Below are 18059 nucleotides of genomic sequence, written 5' to 3'. Positions count from 1 at the left end.
ACGTGCACAGGTAAACCACTGCTGTGGCAGCAGCGAGTAAAAACGTGTTCTGGGGAGGGGCTAATTGGTGGGGATGGAGACACAAGGATATATGGGGATGGGGGATGATGACCAGCGACCCGTGGTCAACATGCACTCGTCATTTCGGCCCCTATTCTTCCCTGCAGCTGCGCTCTTTCAGCCAAGGAAAAATAGCTGCGGTGATAGTCTACATGCCATGCAAGGACCCATGAGGTCATCGTGAGCCACTTAAAGATTTATTGAGCCCCTGCTGCGTACTTGCAACAACCGGGGCCTCACTCAACTATTCATATACATTGGAAATATTATTACATATCGATACACATTGGCGATGGTGGTGCACCCGATCTATCTTAGAAGGAGGAACTGAAGGGCCCGTCCAAGTGCCTGGATCGTAGATACTGTGCCCCTGACAATATCGTTCGCTCCCCACACAACCGCCTCTACCAGTCCCACCACCCGAAGCACTCCCCAAAGGGCTAGCAGCACCACTAGAGCCTCCCACCCCATGACCGCACACTGCATCCAGAACGGCCTCCGACTCAGGAACGCATCGTGCGCTAGGAACAGTGCTAGACTCATCTCCGTCACCTTGCCAATCCCAAATACATCGTGCACCGCCAGTGTCACTCCCATCCGGGATGAACCCTGCTGATGCTGGCAATGATGACATACTTGATCTAGACACGAGTGGCTATGCTGCTGGTATCCTGTTGTCGCCAATGCCTCATGGTCGCTTGGAGGCGAGGATGAATACATGGACGTAATAGATCGATTGCTGAGGTTGTATGAAGGATGCAGCATGATTTGTCCTGCTCCTGCCCCTACTTCACTGTTGCAGCTCTCTCCTGCAAACATGCCACTCTTCTTCTTCTTCTTTTTCGTATTGTCGACCAATTGTTGCTGATGTTGAATCATTACAACATCTGTGTCTGATTTGCTTGTTTTGGACGCCCATATCCGTCCATGACTTCGACTATCATTCTTAGACGGTGAAGCTCCTTCTCCTAGACCTCCTTCTGCTCCTCCTCCCCCACCCCAACTAGCCCAGGGTCTTAATGACCAGCCCGTACTCCTCTCCTCTGAAGAATAACCCGGCGTTGCAATTGTGTTCTTTGAATGTCTCTTTGTCTTTCTGAACAGGCCACGTTTTGCTTTGGGACTCTTTGTCAGTGGTGCTGTTGCAGGTGCAGGAGTTGTTCCTGAAAGAGAGGGGAAGAGCGCCCTTGGCGGCAGGAGCATGCTGGAATAAGAAGCTGAAGAAGAGCTGTCGGAGGAGGACGATGACGAATATGAGGAGCTTTCGCCTGAGAAGAGAAAGCTGAGAAACGACGGTCGTTTGCTGGTATCTTGATCTGGACTGAACGATGGCGATATCATTTTGGTTGCGGTTGGTTTTGTGACCTTGAGCTTTGGTATGGTGCGAGTGTCGCGCCCAGAGGTGCCTGTGGTTGCAAAGCCATCGGGTGAGGAGAATGAGGATCTGAAGAGGGATCCAAAGGAGCTGGAAGAGGAGGAGGAGGAGGAGGAGGTCATTGCTGTGAAGAAGGAACAAAGGAAAGGTGGAGGGTGATGAGGAGCTGGGAGCGCTTGCGCTTGTGGGGAGATACGAAGGCAAGGTTGGCACTGTGCACGCGCAGTCCGCTTCTTCCCTAAGTGCATGCACGCTACATTCCATTCCCTAGCTGCAAAAACAAACAAGATCATCGGGAAAGATTGCACTCCAACCGAATCGATGGAAACTGCATCGCTCACTTTTCAACATCACTCTCACTCTTTCCCCATCACATCACATTCGCCATGATCGCATCCCGCCTTGTCCGTCTTGCTGTAAGGACAACATCTCCTCCTTCTCCTCCCCCCTGCTTTACCCAATAAGCATTGCCATCCATCCTGCTCCTCTGCACTGTTTTCCCTCGTTTGTTGACGTGATGAACACTTCCCGCATCACTCCACATCCACACATCCATGGTGACGAACCAACAACTTGGCTCGGAAAGATCAGGATCGGACGCTCTATCCAGGAACATAGCGCAGCGTCACTGTAAAACGACCCACGAGTAACGCAAACAGTCGATCCACAAACCAGCCAACAAGGAGTGGGCTGGGCGCCCAGAGATCTACTCCACCCTGCCCCTGCAGTCTTCACACTTGCGACTGTGTCCATGTAGAAGTTTCGCCATAGCACTCCAACATGACAACCCTGCAACACCGAGCATCTTCCCTTCAGCTCGAACAAATCTCTTGCAATTTATCTGACACTCGAAAAAAAAAAAAAAAAAAAACGCGACTTGATCGATAATCCTGTAATAACAAAGGTTGATCCACGGTTCAATTGCGTTCTTGTTTGATAGGCTCCCGTCTCGCGCGCTGTTGCCGCCCGTCCTGCCACCGCCATGGCCGTTCGCAGCTTCACCGCTCCCTCGGCCCCTTTGATGCAGGGTATGTTTCCATCATCGTTTGAGGACTCAATTGGCGTTGCCCAATTCGTGCCTTAAATTTATCTTGATATAACAGGGTCGTTGACAACTTTGCATTTGCTTTATCGGAACATCCTAGATCTCCTCAAGGACTTGTACATCAAGGAGCTCAAGGCCTACAAGCCTGCCCCTGATGTATGTTACCTTTGCTCAAAGAACAGAAAGATCCGTTGGTTTAAGGAAGAAAAAGAAAAAAAGGGCACTATAGGTAGTTAGATCTAACCATCTATCTACGTACTGCCACTGTCTGTTTAATAGGCCAAGGGCGCAGATGCCTCTTCCCAGGTCAAGGACTTCAAGGCCCCTGTTGCCCCCGCTGTAAGCCATGTGATACGATGTTCATCTGGTTAAAGATATGCCAGGAGTCTTTACTCACTCAAATACTCATTTTTAATTAAATGACGATAGACCCCCTCAATTGATGCTGCTGCTGATCTTGCTGCCTGGGAGACCGCCAACACCGAGATTGCTGAGGCTGTCTCTGAGGAGGCCGTTGAGGAGGAGGAAGAGGAGGAGGAGATCGAAGAGGAGGAGGAACACCACCATTAAGGATAAAAAAATTGGTTATCTCTCTCCTCTCTCCCGATCTCTCTCCCTGCATCCTCATTACTTGACCTTGCTTCGCCCCTCCAGACATTTTCTACTCGATCGATAAAAAAAAAAAAGCTGGTCTTCAATCCCTGTAAAGACTTAAACTTACACTCCCCTCTACTTTTGCTTACAGAAAAAAAAAAAAGAAAAAGAATAAATAAATAATTCTTTCTTTTTTCTTTGGAGATGGATTTTATTGCAACTATAAATGGTTCTCATTGAGAAGAGTTATGCGCGTTCTGAGTCTTACTATCGCAGCTATTGTTACTGTTATTGTTGCTATTGTTGTACGTGATGCTGTGAGGCCGAGGTCCTTCTCAGATCAGTCATGGCCGGTCTTGCTTGCACACTCGTCGCGGACGCCTCCTCAATAACATTTTTGTTCACCAGCTTTTCGTCCATGTAGTCAAAATATTCCTCCCTTGGACCCTTTGCATAGAACGCGCCCGTAGAACGCGACATCGCAGATCCATCCAAGGACAGGGAGGTGAAGATGCCGCGGGTAAGATAATGAAAGAAGGCCAATGGGGTCGTATCTCTGTGTCGGGCGTACATCCTGTAAGAAATGACCAGAAGGAGGAATAAGAACAAAGTCAGGATTATGGTGAAGCTGGCCAGGAGGGTCCGATGGAAGGTTTGGACTCGCGTGGAGTGGGGTAGGTCGACGTAGCCTTCGTCGTCGATGGGCACAGTGGAGTCGCGGCGGAGGTCGTCTAGGATGTCATCGCCTTGGATGCGTTCTTGGCCGTTGATGGTGTTGGTCAAACGCCTCTTGGTATATATGATCGACAGTGCATCGTTTGCTTTGTTGTCCTCCTCCTTCTCTGTTTCTAAAGAAATGAGACTGGATTCTGCCTCTGCGGATCCAATCTCTGCTGGTACAGTCGATGTAAGAGCCAATTGTACTTCTTGTGAAGGTCGATCTTCGGCCTCATGGGTGCGGCGGTCTGGACTAACTGTTGTCGCCATGGACGAGGATGACACTGATCCATGTGTCTCGTCTGTCAAGGTGCTTTCCTCCAAATACTCTGCTGCAACATTTTCCGTCTTTGAAGTCAATTCATTCGCGTATTTCGTGCTGTCCACTTTGCTGTTGGTCACTTCCTTCATTTCTGTAAGTCCTGTCTCCTGCAGCAATAGAGCCTTTGATATCACAGCCAAGTCTTGAGTATCCCCGCCCTCAATGATATTCGACAGTGATGATGCAGGCGAATCCTTGGCTTGCTGTTGTGGCAAGAACGTGGACAGTTGGCTGTTGGAACTGATAGGCGTGCGGTAGCCTGAGTGCCTATGATGCATGCCTATGGACCCTTGTCTCTTGGGGATGGGTAATCCGTCGGCAGTGGCCAAAAAGGAGAGAAGCAGAGAGCATGCTGTTGCAATGGCCATCAACTGCTTCTTTCCTTGCGATGGGTTGCGCCTCATTATGGTGGACCGATGCGTGTTGAATAGACTGAGCGGTAGACGGCTTGCGAGAGTGTAGAAAGTGGATAAGAGATTGAGAGTGAGAGAAGGCTTTTTTTTTTTTTTTTTCATTGACGCCGGAACCCCTCCAGGCGTGCGTGCAGGCGTACCAAAAGGCCTCATTGTCCTAGCCGCGCGTAAGGCTGGAAACCACTGAGAGTGAGAGTGGGGAGACCTCGGCCGGGGTTCCAGATGATCTGGGCATCCGCGGTTGGTTGACGGGATCATAAAAATAGAATAGGGTGTCTTACATATATCAAACGACGCGTCGCGATACAGATGAGCCATTGTGCGATGGTGTTTGCCACCAACTTTAAATCTGCACTGACGATTATTTTTATATTTTTTTTTGAAGCACAGCACACCCCCTATCGCCGCCAATCAACTTCCTTCAAAGGTCGTCTTTGACGCCTCTACTTCTGGTGGCTACAGCATCCCCCTGCTTCGCTTTGCCCTCCTTCTCATTCTCATCTTCATGTGACTTTCTATATTTATTGCCTTCGCAGTTTTCTCCCAAATCCTTCTCCTCCTTTGACACGTACGTCTCCTCCAGTTTCTGCTTCAACGCCCCTCCAAAGCTCCTTGATGACTTCTCCTCCTCCACATACTCATGCACCACTGACTTATGGCCCAGATCTGGCTTCGGGAACCCAGGCTTGTTCAACTCTGCAATCGTCTTCAGATCCACCCATTGATCGCAACCGGAATAATCCATGACCTTGGGAATCATCTGCATGGCTTCTGTATACTTTGCAAATTCGCATTCGGCCCAGCAATCCTTCTGCATCCAGAGTGTATCCCTGAAGGCGATGCAGACACAGCGGACGACTGATGGCTCGATCTGACTGGGCTGTGCGGCCATAGCGATTGTATTCAACACGTCTTTAGTGCATACTTGAGGGAAATGGTTGTTCATTGCTTTATGCAGACAGGCTGAGCAGTAGTCTGGCGTTGATTGGTCAGACGATTCCAGGACTAACCGGCGTTCTTGTGGGGTTAGACGGGCATTGGTGAAAGAGGTGGACGCCAGGATGACGAGGATAGATAAAAAACTCTTGGTCCTCATTTTTTTGTTTCCTGCTCGATGCCTGAGTTTCTGAGACATTTGGATTGGTTGATCTATTTCTCGCCTTGACAGAAATGATCTTTGATCGATCGTAACGGTATGTGGGTGGAAGGGATAGAGAAGTGGAAGCGCCAGAGGAGTTTATTTCAACGTTGGCTACCAGGGACGGGAAGACAGTATCAAAGAAAAAGAAGTGTGAGTCAAAGTCGTTGGTGCTTTTCCGTTTTATTCCTGTGGTGGACCTTGCCCTGGACTCCACACTTGACCACATATTTGAAAGAGGCTCTAATTGAAAATCTGTTTATTTTGGTTGAATTATGCTGCTGCGAGGAATCGCGAGGCTGCTCTAAGAATGTCCTGCTATGTTCTAAAAGTACAAGGCTTGCATCTGACATGTTTGCTTGGGTATTGTCATTACTCGTTCTCGGCAGGGAAGGTCAAGAGAGGAGTCAGCTCCTTCAACACATTCTCAGTCTCCTCAGGGTTGACAATCCAGAGAGTGCAGCAGCTCGAGCGCGTTGCAAAGTCGTTTCCAGTGGACAAGAACTATTATGGAAGCAAAGACCACATCCATGATTAGCAATTGATACACCAAAAATTCTACTTTTCTGCTCGCTTATTCGCATGCGTACCTGATCGCCAACGTGGATGGTGGCATCGGGGGCTGCGCCAAGATAAGTCTGGAGCACTTGAACACCAATCAACTTGTTACCACTATTCGGTTGAAGAAAAAAGAAAGCACACATGCATTGCTTCGTCAACCGTTTGTCCAGGCTATCTTTGTACACGACACGCAACTAGAGTGCATGCTTCGAAACTTACATATCGACAAAGACGTCGTTTCCGCCGTTGAAGACACAGAACGGAATCGCAACCTTGGCTGGTGCAGACATTTGCTGGTACTCTAGCAGGCGCTGCTGGGTCGAGAGCACACACTCATCCAACTGCTCGCGTGCAATCCTGCCATTGTTAATGGGCACAATTCCGACAGCGCGAGATTTACGGATAACAGCGGCCTTCAGGTTCATAGCAGTGACGGAGCGTCTCAAGTTCTCTTCGGCAACGTCCAAAAGCTCCTGGATCTCATCATGCTTCCATGCAAGCATATCAGAGGGTTGATAAGATCTATTGCAAATGATCTTTTTTTTTTAACAAGGATGCAAATCGACCATGTTCTAATGCAAGAGGAAACGGGAAAAAATCAAAAAATCGGAGCAATCGACTTACTCGGGATGGATATAGGTCAAGCCAACGACAGACTCCCCAGTAACCTCGTTCTTCTTCCACCCACAGCGGAAGAGGTAGTTACATTCGCCTCCGAGGACATAGAAGCGCTCCAACAGCTTCTCGGACAGCCTGTGGTTATGGAATGATTTCAGAAGGCCACTCAGACGTTCCTCGTACTTGCCAGCATCGCCAGGGTAACCAGCAGCAGTGACAATGGCAACACGGAGACCAGCACGCATCAGCGTGATCAAGAGAGGAATCAATGACGACGTCTCGGTGAATGAGGTGCCGTCATCATACAGAGTCATATCTCCGTCGCTATTCAAGAGGAAAATAGAGACAAGTGTGAGAGCTTGAAGTGGTTTTGCTTCAATTACGTCATTCAGGCCCCATTCCGAGCGCAGGGGCTTTTTCTCCGCTTACAAGGTGATCAAGTTGATGGTGGGCGCAATAGCCATGACTTGAGCTGTGTTTAGGATCCTGCAATCGATGAATGAGTAATAAAGGGCAGTGTCAGAAAGAGTTAGAAATCAATTGACCGGTACCTAATGACATATAGCAAATGGGCATCTCCTTCCATTCCTCGTCCTTACCTTCGAATATCGTTGAAACTGGGAGGGACGAAACGTCTGGCAGCAATTGAGTGTTTTGCATTCGCGTCCAAGAACGCAGCCTCGAGGGGCAAGGGTGTGAAGAACTTCGCAACGGAAGGCACGATCCGGTGCAAACGCGAGTGTTCAGGCACGCCCTTGAGTGCCTTTCGGCGGTGCTCCTCAATCATGTCCTCAACCGACTTCATGATCTCGAGATAACGCTGCAGGTTTGCGTCGATCATGGGTTTTTCCTCCTCCTGGTAGTCGTTCTTGTCGTCATCATTGGTATTGCTACCTCCATTATTGTTGCCATTGCCATTGCCATTGCCATTGCCAGAGTTGCTGGCGGATGATTCCTGGCCACTGCCGAGTTCTCCTGGAACGAGAGGCGAGTTGAGGACGGGCTTGCGGGGCTTGGCGTGGAGGACAAAGGGTGTGAGAAGAAGGCCCTTGATGAACTCGATAAGAGGGTCGCGTTTCTATAATGACGACATGCAATGCAATTGTGAGTTCTCTAGCACCAACACCAAATGGAGAGATTACTTGCATTGTTCGCGCTCATTGAAATGCATTTTGGGCACACACTTACATGAGCGCGCAATTGGTAGTTGATCTAGGAGAGTGAGAGCGATGAGCGTGAGAAAGTTGTATAAGTTGCCATGAACGGAAGGCGGGTTGTTGTCGCTTAGCCCAGGAGCAGTGAAAGGTGTCTTACTCTGTAGGACGAAGTCATGGTTGGGCTTGGGTCTTGACTTGGCTTGACTGGAGTGGGCTGGAGAAATCGGGAGTGGTTGCTGAGGTTTGGAGGTAGTGGTGGAGGAGGGTGGATAGGTGTACAGGGGTAATTTACAGAGGAACAAGAAAACACAAAAAACGAGAACACAACTAGAACAAGAACAAGAACAAAAAGAACAAAAGGAGGACCGAGGCGAGAATCAGCTGCCTTTAAATAGTGCTGGAGGAGCAGTCCGTCAACCTAGGCTAGGAAGAAAGATATATACAAGTGTATAGTATAGCAGTAGTCTGGCCCTGGTACCAGCACCTTGGAGGTGGGAGCGATACCGCTGTCTGGACTTGCATGCAGCCCCACAAAAAATGCGGAGTTCGGCGGCCAGGAGAACAAGAAAAAAAAGTGGATCACAGCCCATCGGAGACTTTGATTGGTTGAAAGATAACGTTCCTTCGTACATCAGTGCTGGGTATCTGACTCTTATGTAGCCCCTGGGTCATTATCTGCTTATAGTCGATGCAAACGCGTTCGCTTGCTCACAAACACTCATAGGTCACAGAAGATAAGGGTTGAAGCTTCATCTTGAGACGACTACATATTCATGTGAGTAAATGGAAAGCCTGGAGAATGCGCCCAGCACTCTTAGTGTGAAGACCACTCGCGCCTCGCTGTGCTGGCAGAATTATCTTATTAATAGGAATGTACGAGAACTCTAGACTGGTATCCTCTGAGTTCTTCCCAATGTGCGTCGATCGAGCCGCTCTATTCCAACGTGGAGCATGAACCAGGCAGAGAGAAGGGAGAAAAGAATGCACTGGGTCTTCTAGTAGGAATCCCTCTGCCAAAGTGTATTCACATCTCATTTTATTCAAACTTCGCTAGGCAGGAAGGAAAATAGAATATGTTCGGAGAAGAAGCGCGAAGAGAGACTCAATGCGTTCAATAATGCGCCCAGCACGTATTATGAATATCATTATCAGGGGCGTTATCGAAGGATCTAAGCTGAATGCATTCCAGAGTTGGACTTGTGAAACCAATAAGGTTGGCCAATCACTCATGCAAGGAACGCCACCAAGCTGTCTGTGGGTCCACATAGTCTACCATCGGCAAGTCGACTCGACCTATTGGCAAGGGTCGCCTCAATCCTCATTTTCATTCATCGTCTCAGCGCTTCAGCTTTGGTTTTGCAACTTCAATAATGCGTACGGCTTTCACAGCCTTTTTTTTTTTTTTTTTTTTTTCTCCCTTTCGTTAACAGCAGTTGTCGATCAGCATCGACTATCTCCATGATTCAGCTGTATAGAGTGGGACCGGAGCCAACTGGAATAACCTGGTGTAGAGCTCATGGGGAGATGAGGAGAAATAGACGAGTTGGGCGGGAACGTTCGTCTAGGGATCCATGCGAGCCCCGGTTAAACATTATTTTGCCTCGTGACAACTGTTCGCTCCTCGCTTGTTTCGAATCATCCTTTTATGCGCCCTCCTACCGCTCGTCCTTGTCGGTACGAGTGGTGGTTCACGGAAGTCTATATTTCGGCTTGGAGAACAAATAGCGATGGCTTTTGCCTTTTTTTGATTTCCTCCGAGTGGATTGCTGCGCTGACCAAGGCGGCGACCGAGCAGGCTACGGTAATAGGGGTGTATTTGTTCTCTGGCGCCCGGTGTGTATTTCCCGCCAGCAGAGTGTGGGCATAGACTTAGACTAATGGATGTGTTCTGCGTGCATATCATATGCAGAGCAGAGTCTACAGATCATTGCATGGGGGAGGGAGGGAGGGAGCCGTGCTGTTTACAATGACAAATGATAATTGCTGGGTTGGGTCCAGGTACAGCCAGTCAGCGTCCTATCTGCGCTCAACACAGACCGCGAGAGCACATTGGTGGGAATGTTCTTACAGTGTGCCGATTTGTTCAGTGCCAGATGGGCCTGTCCTGTTCCTGGCTTTTTTCTTCCTTCAAAGGGGCAGCCAATCCAAACAACCTTTTCTTCTCCTTCTTTCCCTACTCCCTCCCTCGCCCCACCCTCCCCCTCATCCATCCACAGAACGACATCATTCAGAATGACCCTCTCCAACCCTGCCATGGTCGCTGTCTCCGGCATCATCCTTACTGGTGCCTACCTGATCGATCCCTCCACCGTGCCCTTCGCTCTCGCCGGTGTTGCTGCCACCTGGGCCCGAGTCCTCTTCAAGGAGTCCGCTATCCGAAGTATGGCCTCATCTCATCGCACGAATCAACAGATCGAGACTCAACGGAATTAGTCGCCGACAAACGGAATCTTGTTAACCCTTTCTTCTTCCTTAACCCTTAACCCTTAGTCCCTCCACTCGACCCCAAGGACTACCGCAAGTTCAAGTTGGTCGACAAGGTCGTCTGCAGCTCCAACACTGCCATGTAAGGAATAAGGGCCAATTGGATTCATCTTGTCAGAAGAGCCCCGGAGAGTAAGCCGGCTGTGTGCCTTGACTTTATCAAGAACAAAGGGACCTGACAGCAGTTGTGTGTCCATATTCAATCTTCATTAGGTATAAGTTTGCGCTTCCTAACGAGGATGACATCCTGAACTTGCCTATCGGCCAGCACATCTCCGTGATGGCCAACATCAACGGAAAGGACATCTCTCGCAGCTATACCCCTACTAGCAGCAGCGATGATGTCGGACACTTTGTCCTCTGCATCAAGGTAACTTCAATATCTACGGTCTCCGTGGTGCCCCCTGTCGGTTAACCATTTTAAAACTTTGAACTTTGTTACCTTTGTGTACTGACGAGTCTGGGATGTTTCATTTTTGTTTACATAGTCCTACCCTCAAGGAAACATCTCCAAGATGTTTGGCGAGCTTACAATTGGCGACACCATCAATGCTCGCGGCCCCAAGGGACAGTTCAACTACACCCCCAACATGTGCCGTCATATCGGAATGATTGCTGGTGGTACCGGTCTTACGCCCATGCTCCAGGTAATGAATGCTCTTGCTATGCTGCGCTGCCAATCCGTCAGCATTGGCGCCTAATTGCTTTTAAATATGCCCACATGTATAGATCATCCGTGCTGTTGTTAAGAACCCCGAAGACAAGACCCAGGTTAGCCTGATTTTTGCCAATGTCACTGAGGAGGATATTATTTTGAAGACCGAACTCGATCTGTTGTCCAAGAAGCACCCTCAGTTCAAAGTCTACTATGTCCTCAACACCCCTCCCGAGGGCTGGACTGGTGGTGTCGGCTTTGTGAATGCTGACATGATCAAGGAGCACATGCCCAAGCCTGCCAGCGACATCAAGGTCTTGCTCTGCGGTCCCCCACCCATGATCTCAGCCATGTCCAAGATCACTCAGGATCTCGGATACGACAAGGTCAACGCCGTCTCCAAGTTGCCCGACCAGGTCTTCAAATTTTAACTCGGAAGCGTCAACATATTCATTCATATTTTTACCCAATAATGCATCGGCATAGAAAGAGAACATACAATAAAAAAGACCGGGCCAGCCAGCCAGCCAGCAAAAAAAAGCTCTTTAGCCTAGTAACCTCCTTTAATTGTAAGGCTTCAGTTGCAAGGCAAAGTAGACCGCTTCAATGTCCAGTGTCCTGTAATACAGCCAGGCGTGAGTTTAGCATGACCAGACCTTGGGTAGATGGAGTACTATCATCTCTGGAGAATGGTGCACCCTTTTTGCGTTCTCCATCTCGTCGCTGCTGTTTGTGATCTGATGCCCTTGTTTGTTTTCCTGCCGCTTCGTCTTAAGGCAGCAGCAGTCCAGTTCCATAACGTAGCTTAGTTCCTTCTTGCCACGCAACAACCATAACTCCTTCCTTTCATTCTTTCTTCCTCGACCTTCTTTTATTCAATTCCGCATCTCACCATCGTCCTTCTTCCTGTCTTCATCTCTACGCTCTTTGGTATACAACTTTGATACTCTATTCATTTTCGCATCGAATTACCATTCAGCATCCTACTTTATTCCTCTACCGTTTCTAATACCGACATGGATATCGACCTGACCGACTCTCCAAGCGCGACATCGGTCTCAACCCCAACTGATGGCGGACTGCACCTCCACAAGAGACGCCGTACAGACGATCCAACTTCAGACAGGGACGACAGTAGCAGGACAGATCCCGAGGGCGAGGAAACCGAGATGGCCCATGGCGGTACCAACGGCATCGCTGGTGTGAATATGAACACGATCAACGGTTCAGAGTCAGCACGCGCTACCATCGCGTTGAGCGAACCACCCCAGTGGCAGAAGGTGATCGAGAAGGCTGTCAAGGCCATTGTGTCGATCCGATTCAGTCAGGTATCGGCCTTTGATACTGAAGGTAAGATAGATAAAACTGATGATATGTTTTGTGTCTTCTGTATGGGGATCAATCTCTTCAGGAGAACCTTTCATGGGGTTATCAGGATGTCATGTAGGATTGAGCCGCTTTCGGATACGCATACGAGCGAGAGTATTGTCGACTTCGGGAGCAAAATGTTCTGCGTTCCCGTCCCGTTGACCTCTGGAAACAGGGAAGGGCGATCAGTGAACTTTTGACGCTTTAAGTCAACCGAAAGGGGTGAAGGGGGGACATGACAGTGCTTATTTGGATTGCGAGTTTTGGATCATGAATGCCAGGATCAACTGTCAGTTTGGCCACAGTGTATCGCCGCGACTTTCATGCGTTTGAACCACAGCTTGAACACTTGGTGAACATACTGCATCATGGACCAGCTACGAGATCGTCTGTTGCTACCATTGCAACTAAATGGGTACCATGCATGCCATCATCGAGGGAGAAGTTGAAGGAACGATAGACACGCACAGAGGACAGGGAAAGAGAATGACAGAGTATAACGAATCATTCAATCTCTCATAATTTATGATTTCTACATGCATGCATGCGCGGTAGTTTGGGTGCGCTACTTTATATTTGTGTACGTGTGTGCATCGTCGAGATCTTTGCTAACCTTGCCATTTATTTCGTCTTGTATCCATCTACATTTGATAGGACCCGAGACGTCAGAGGCATCTGGGTTTATTGTCGACGCAGAGCTTGGGTTGATCCTGACGAATCGGTACGTGAGCATTCACACTGCGCTACGAATTCATCAATGAGCAGTTGTCCAGAGGAAGCTAACTCAGTTATTGCTTTAACTTTATGTATAGACATGTTGCTTGTGCTGGTCCCTTTGTCGGCGAGGCGGTCTGCCACGATCATGAAGAGGTCGATGTCTTTCCAGTATACAGGGATCCTGTCCACGACTTCGGGTATGTCTTTTCGTGTGCACGCGGGCATTTTGTTTTATGCAATTGAGCTATTCATTGGAAAATGAATGGTGTGAGCCAAGAAAGGGGTTTGAGCCATGATCGTGCCGGAGGATGTCTTTGGCTAATAATTAATCGCTTGTTTTATCTAAATTGCTACGCATGGTGCGTGCTAGGTTTCTCAAGTTCGACCCATCTAAGATCAGATATATGGAGGTGACATCGATCCCCCTGGCACCAGAAATGGCCAAGGTTGGGATCGATATCCGTGTTGTCGGAAACGATGCAGGAGAGAAACTTTCAATTTTGTCAGGCTCCATCTCGCGATTGGACAGAAACGCCCCTGAATACGGAGACTTGACCTACAATGACTTCAAGTAAGGATAGGGTTGACTATTTGCGACCATATGAGAGATTTCAGATCGACTACTAATGGTGCATATCATTGATAAATATTAGTACGTTCTATCTTCAGGCCGCTTCAAGTACAAGCGGAGGATCCAGTGGATCGCCAGTAATCGACATCAATGGAAATGCAGTCGCATTGCAGGCGGGAGGTAGCCTCAAAGCTGCCACAGACTTCTTCTTGCCATTGGACCGCGTTCGTCGTGCATTAAGTTTTATTCAGGAGGGCAAGCACGTAACTCGAGGCACCATCCAGACCCAGTTCATGTACCGACCCTTTGATGAGACCCGTCGTTTGGGATTGAGTCAGCAGACAGAGGCTCTCATCAGAAAAACTTTTCCCGAGGAGATTGGCATGCTTGTCGCTGAGACCGTCCTGCCCAAGGGTCCTGCTTCAGATTGTCTCGAGGAGGGCGATATTTTGGTTTCAATCAATGATGAGCTTATCACAAAGTTTGTACCGTTGGAGGATTGCCTTGACAGGAATGTCGGTAAAGAGATTGAGATCGTCGCAGAACGCGGAGGAGAGCGAAGAACGTTTAAGGTTGTGGTTCAGGATCTGCACAGCATTACACCCGATCGGTATGTAGAGATTGGTGGCGCAAAGTTGAACAACCTCAGCTACCAACTCGCTCGCAGCTTTTGCGTCCCTGTCAGTGGCGTCTACGTCTCGGAGCCCAGCGGGATGTTCAGATTCGAGGGACCGGATAGAGGCTGGCTTTTATCGTCGATCGACAACAAATCCGTTTACAATCTGGATGACTTTATTGAGGTTATGCAGACGATTCCAGACAGGGAGCGTGTCCCTGTGGTGTATTATTCGATCGCGGATGTGCACACGACCAGCGTTGCAGTTGTGCAGGTGGAACGTCACTGGAGCCGATTCCGGCTAGCGGTCAGGAACGACAAGATAGGGCTGTGGGATTTCACCAACCTGGGGACACCCTTACCTCCCAAGCCCATTGTGCCCTCGACTGTCAAGTTTTTGGAGCTGGACGAGTCGCTGGGGCCAGCAAAGGAGTTGTTCAGCAGCATGGTCAAGGTCAGCTATTACATGCCATGCCGTATCGATGGATTTCCCAAGAGCAGGGTAGGTTGAGGTGTTTTGTGGATATGTTTCTTTATAACGGCGTGTATCGGCGCAGCGATCTGATATAATGACACTCTTTTTCTCTAATAGAAATTGGGCGCTGGATTGGTTGTGGATGCTGAACGCGGTTTGATTGTGGTCTCACGCAACATCGTCCCCTTTGCCATGGGAGATTTGAACATCACTATTGCGGACTCCATCATTGTTCCCGGCAAAGTCGTGTACCTTCATCCTACGCACAACTTCGCCATTGTCTCATACAACCCCAAGGACATCGGTGGTACCCCCATTCAGTCGGCTAAAATCTCGCCCATCAACCTTGTTCAGGGCCATCAGGTCTCGTTGGTAGCGTTCAACCACAACCAGAGACCTATCTGCCTCAGGACTGTTGTCACAGACATCACCAGCGTAACAATCCCTCACAACGCTACGCCTAGGTTCAGAGGCATCAACTTGGATGCAATCACGCTCGACACGCCTCTTGCCCAGCAATGTTCCTCTGGTGTATTAGCCGATAGCGAGGGACGAGTTCAGGGGCTGTGGCTGTCATATCTAGGAGAGCGTAACAACTCTGGTCGGGATAACGAGTACCATCTGGGATTGCACATCTCGACAATTATGCCTGTGCTTCAGCCTATGCAACAAGGACTGTACCCTAAATTGCGCAGTCTAAACATTGAGATCATGCCTATCCACATGGCTCAGGCCCGCCACATGGGACTTTCTGATGAGTGGGTCAAGAAGGTGGAGGAGGCGAACCCTTCACGTCATCATATTTTTATGATCAGACGTACTGAAACGGGGTCAGTATCGGCCTCGATCCTTCAGGAGCTAGATTTGATCTTGAGCGTCAACGGCAAGGTTATCACGAGGATGTATGAATTGGATGTACAGTACGATGCTACAGAGCTGGAGATGGTTGTGCTTAGGAAGAAGGTCGAGGTCAAAGTGACGGTCCCTACAGAGGAGGTCGATGGCAATGGAACGAGCCGGTTGGTGATCTGGGCTGGCGCCATGATGCACGAGCCCCACAAGGCTGTCCTGCAACAGAGCAAGACTCTGCCCAGCAGGGTCTATGTCAGTGCACGCTCGAAGGGCTCTCCGTCGTACATGTATGGCATGGTTCCAACAATGTGGATCACACATATCAATGGTACTCCCACCCCGGATCTGGATGCCCTACTTATGGCTGTGAGGCAATGTCCCGATAACTCATATGTCCGCGTCAAGACCATGAGCTTTGACATGATCCCAACTGTTTTGAGCATCAAGACGAACATGCACTACTGGTAAGCCCTGCTTTAATCATTTTTTAATGAGCGGAGCAAATTGTTCCTGCGATAATTTCGCTGACACCTCACTGCTCTTTTTTTTTTTTTCCAATTGCCAGGCCCACGGCAGAAATGGTCAGGGACGATAACGAGGAATCTGGATGGCGTAAGGTTGCTGATTCGCCCGCTCCCACCAAGGGGTCAGTAGCATCGGAAGATGGTCCAGCTGCGGTCATTGTGGACGGAGATGAGGTCGATATGGAGGAGGACGGCGGCGAGACCGTTTAAGTCGACAGAAGACCACCATTATCATTAGTACTGTTTATCGTGTCATTGTCCCTTTTTACCGTCGCCATAGATTGTGTTTCTTCAATGTCAGTTATTACTTCGTATCCATGTTTTTGTAAAGCCTATAGTTACTCTTGGGAGCTCTGAAATTGTGAAGAAAGCCGCCTTGTGTTTGAAAGCACATAGTCTTAGTTTAGATACTAGGAGGTGTGTGCGGTTCGTCACTTCGGTGACGTAATTTTAGCGCCCATTGTCTAGAATCAACCACCTTGCACAGTCAGTTGACGAGCGAAATTCTGATCAATAGCAAAACTGCTTCAGTACCAGCATGTCCAGACCACGTAGTCCGAGTGCGCGCGACAGCCCCTCGGAGCAATCGCCTTCATCTTCAAAGCGCTCTCGCCTGTCATCGCCCACCGGAGGATCTCCAGGAGGACTCAGCTCGATTCAATCGCCATCGTCCATTGCTGCGTCAAGGCTATCAGGCAGCCATGGCACCCTGCGTTCCGATGCGTTAGCCATGGATACGGATATAGATGATCACCATAGAAACAAGGACAACAAAGACCACACCCGCTCGTCCTCGGATCGCGACCGTCAACACCGCGACAGGGAACACAGAAGTGATAGAGATCGAGAACGGCACAAGGACAGGAGTCGTGATAGAGACAGGGAAAAAGATCGTGATCGGGAACGGGACCGGCATAGAAGCGACAGATCCAAAGAGCGTGACCGCGACCGAGACAGGGACCGCGATCGCGAGAGGGCAAGGAATCGACATAGATCCCGATCAAGAGACCGTACACGCGAGCATGGACGGGACCGTGAAAAGGATAGCAAAGGCAGCAGAGACCGTCACGACAGCAGAGATCGACGAGATCGTGATCGAGGCAGAGACCGGCATGGCGAGCGGGGGCGTGATCACAGTCGCGATCACAGCGGCCGCGACAAGCTAGAGCCTTCAGAGCAGCCACGTTCGTCGTCCAGGCCGCTCGAGGAAAGGGAGAGGAGTTCGACGCCTACCACAGAAACTACCATCACAGCAAGCACACACACCAACACTAACACTAACACTAACACTAACACCAACACCACCTTCACACCAGCGGAGACGACCATGTCGACGATGCAGCCAGCATCCTTCGTCCCCGTTGAGATTGCGCCTCAAGCACCCAAAGTAAGCCCTGAACAACCTTTTGGTTCAACATTGGAGTGTCATTCAGGCTCCTAATTTGTTCTCATCTCTTCAATTCTTTTTGCAGATAAAAACACCTATTTCATTGTCAATGTCATCAAAAATGTCTACTACCCCGGCACCACGCACCATTTCCGCTGCATTCGGCGACTCGGATGTTATTCGTAAGAGACGTGAAAACGTGCTACAATGGAGACTGGAAAGAGAAGCGGCCAAGAAAGCGGAGGAGGAGGCCAAAGCAGCAGCAGCATCTCAGCAATTGAATGGAACTTCCAATAGCACAAAAACACTAACAAGCTCTGCGGAGGATTCGTCTGCACCTGCTGCGCCCTCTAAACCTTGGAGCTGGGACGAGGACGATGAGGACGAGGACGACTCTAGCGCGACGATAC

The 18059-nt window shown here is 49.4% G+C and overlaps 8 protein-coding genes across 8 annotated transcripts; 4 read left to right on the top strand and 4 right to left on the bottom strand.

Moving 5' to 3' along the window:
* Positions 1-70: 70 nt before the first annotated feature.
* BC939DRAFT_467784 (uncharacterized protein) lies at positions 71-1591 on the bottom strand. Its single transcript, XM_051557840.1, has one exon. It carries the CDS (start codon positions 1555-1557, stop codon positions 370-372), a length of 1188 nt encoding a protein of 395 aa, XP_051406884.1. The 5' UTR covers positions 1558-1591; the 3' UTR covers positions 71-369.
* Positions 1592-2286: 695 nt separating this feature from the next.
* Positions 2287-3243, top strand: BC939DRAFT_467780 (ATP synthase complex subunit H-domain-containing protein). The gene is made up of 4 exons (XM_051557839.1): positions 2287-2463; positions 2581-2636; positions 2760-2819; positions 2910-3243. Exons 1-4 carry the CDS (start codon positions 2418-2420, stop codon positions 3048-3050), a joined length of 303 nt encoding a protein of 100 aa, XP_051406883.1. The 5' UTR covers positions 2287-2417; the 3' UTR covers positions 3051-3243.
* Positions 3244-3371: 128 nt separating this feature from the next.
* Positions 3372-4517, bottom strand: BC939DRAFT_481720 (uncharacterized protein; the record flags this gene model as incomplete). The annotated part of the gene is made up of 1 exon (XM_051559053.1): positions 3372-4517. One exon carries the CDS (start codon positions 4515-4517, stop codon positions 3372-3374), a length of 1146 nt encoding a protein of 381 aa, XP_051406882.1.
* A 404-nt stretch (positions 4518-4921) lies between these two features.
* BC939DRAFT_467779 (uncharacterized protein) lies at positions 4922-5787 on the bottom strand. Its single transcript, XM_051557838.1, has 2 exons — positions 5537-5787; positions 4922-5406 (listed from the first exon to the last, which is right to left on the bottom strand). The coding sequence occupies exon 2, from the start codon at positions 5341-5343 to the stop codon at positions 4948-4950; it is 396 nt and encodes a 131-aa protein (XP_051406881.1). The 5' UTR covers positions 5344-5406; positions 5537-5787; the 3' UTR covers positions 4922-4947.
* Positions 5788-5870: 83 nt separating this feature from the next.
* BC939DRAFT_467777 (IMP-specific 5-nucleotidase) lies at positions 5871-8413 on the bottom strand. The gene is made up of 8 exons (XM_051557837.1): positions 8158-8413; positions 8032-8055; positions 7443-7921; positions 7273-7329; positions 6850-7167; positions 6445-6747; positions 6255-6336; positions 5871-6168 (listed from the first exon to the last, which is right to left on the bottom strand). The coding sequence occupies exons 1-8, from the start codon at positions 8173-8175 to the stop codon at positions 6037-6039; spliced, it is 1413 nt and encodes a 470-aa protein (XP_051406880.1). The 5' UTR covers positions 8176-8413; the 3' UTR covers positions 5871-6036.
* A 1819-nt stretch (positions 8414-10232) lies between these two features.
* BC939DRAFT_403361 (NADH-cytochrome b5 reductase 1) lies at positions 10233-11570 on the top strand (the record flags this gene model as incomplete). Its single annotated transcript, XM_051552734.1, has 5 exons — positions 10233-10380; positions 10491-10566; positions 10698-10854; positions 10973-11131; positions 11214-11570. The coding sequence occupies 5 exons, from the start codon at positions 10233-10235 to the stop codon at positions 11568-11570; spliced, it is 897 nt and encodes a 298-aa protein (XP_051406879.1).
* A 208-nt stretch (positions 11571-11778) lies between these two features.
* BC939DRAFT_467769 (trypsin-like cysteine/serine peptidase domain-containing protein) lies at positions 11779-16736 on the top strand. Its single transcript, XM_051557836.1, has 7 exons — positions 11779-12489; positions 13162-13228; positions 13320-13421; positions 13595-13795; positions 13878-14913; positions 15004-16202; positions 16304-16736. The coding sequence occupies exons 1-7, from the start codon at positions 12156-12158 to the stop codon at positions 16470-16472; spliced, it is 3108 nt and encodes a 1035-aa protein (XP_051406878.1). The 5' UTR covers positions 11779-12155; the 3' UTR covers positions 16473-16736.
* Positions 16737-16761: 25 nt separating this feature from the next.
* Positions 16762-18052, top strand: BC939DRAFT_30512 (uncharacterized protein). Its single transcript, XM_051551421.1, has 3 exons — positions 16762-17649; positions 17735-17831; positions 17947-18052. The coding sequence occupies exons 1-3, from the start codon at positions 16801-16803 to the stop codon at positions 17958-17960; spliced, it is 960 nt and encodes a 319-aa protein (XP_051406877.1). The 5' UTR covers positions 16762-16800; the 3' UTR covers positions 17961-18052.
* The last annotated feature ends 7 nt before the right edge of the window (positions 18053-18059 follow it).

Source organism: Gamsiella multidivaricata (genome assembly GCF_025024155.1).
Source record: "Gamsiella multidivaricata strain RSA 2152 chromosome Unknown BC939scaffold_112, whole genome shotgun sequence".
In the NCBI taxonomy this organism is placed as follows: domain Eukaryota; kingdom Fungi; phylum Mortierellomycota; class Mortierellomycetes; order Mortierellales; family Mortierellaceae; genus Gamsiella; species Gamsiella multidivaricata.
This window is presented reverse-complemented; position numbering and strand designations above follow the sequence as displayed.

What these genes read in the sequence shown, in the direction of transcription:
- BC939DRAFT_467780 (XM_051557839.1), top strand. Translation starts at nt 2,418, where the DNA reads ATGGCCGTTCGCAGCTTCACCGCTCCCTCGGCCCCTTTGATGCAGG. An exon ending in CTCGGCCCCTTTGATGCAGG is followed by an intron (nt 2,464 to 2,580) that starts GTATGTTTCCAT and finishes GGAACATCCTAG; the next exon opens with ATCTCCTCAAGGACTTGTAC. An exon ending in CCTACAAGCCTGCCCCTGAT is followed by an intron (nt 2,637 to 2,759) that starts GTATGTTACCTT and finishes TCTGTTTAATAG; the next exon opens with GCCAAGGGCGCAGATGCCTC.
- BC939DRAFT_467769 (XM_051557836.1), top strand. Translation starts at nt 12,156, where the DNA reads ATGGATATCGACCTGACCGACTCTCCAAGCGCGACATCGGTCTCAACC. An exon ending in GGGTTGATCCTGACGAATCG is followed by an intron (nt 13,229 to 13,319) that starts GTACGTGAGCAT and finishes CTTTATGTATAG; the next exon opens with ACATGTTGCTTGTGCTGGTC. An exon ending in AAGACGAACATGCACTACTG is followed by an intron (nt 16,203 to 16,303) that starts GTAAGCCCTGCT and finishes TCCAATTGCCAG; the next exon opens with GCCCACGGCAGAAATGGTCA.
- BC939DRAFT_467779 (XM_051557838.1), bottom strand. Translation starts at nt 5,343, where the DNA reads ATGCAGAAGGATTGCTGGGCCGAATGCGAATTTGCAAAGTATACAGAA.
- BC939DRAFT_467777 (XM_051557837.1), bottom strand. An exon ending in ACTACCAATTGCGCGCTCAT is followed by an intron (nt 7,922 to 8,031) that starts GTAAGTGTGTGC and finishes TCGTCATTATAG; the next exon opens with AAACGCGACCCTCTTATCGA. An exon ending in CCATCCACGTTGGCGATCAG is followed by an intron (nt 6,169 to 6,254) that starts GTACGCATGCGA and finishes CTTCCATAATAG; the next exon opens with TTCTTGTCCACTGGAAACGA.
- BC939DRAFT_467784 (XM_051557840.1), bottom strand. Translation starts at nt 1,557, where the DNA reads ATGACCTCCTCCTCCTCCTCCTCCTCTTCCAGCTCCTTTGGATCCCTC.
- BC939DRAFT_30512 (XM_051551421.1), top strand. Translation starts at nt 16,801, where the DNA reads ATGTCCAGACCACGTAGTCCGAGTGCGCGCGACAGCCCCTCGGAGCAA. An exon ending in TTGCGCCTCAAGCACCCAAA is followed by an intron (nt 17,650 to 17,734) that starts GTAAGCCCTGAA and finishes TTCTTTTTGCAG; the next exon opens with ATAAAAACACCTATTTCATT.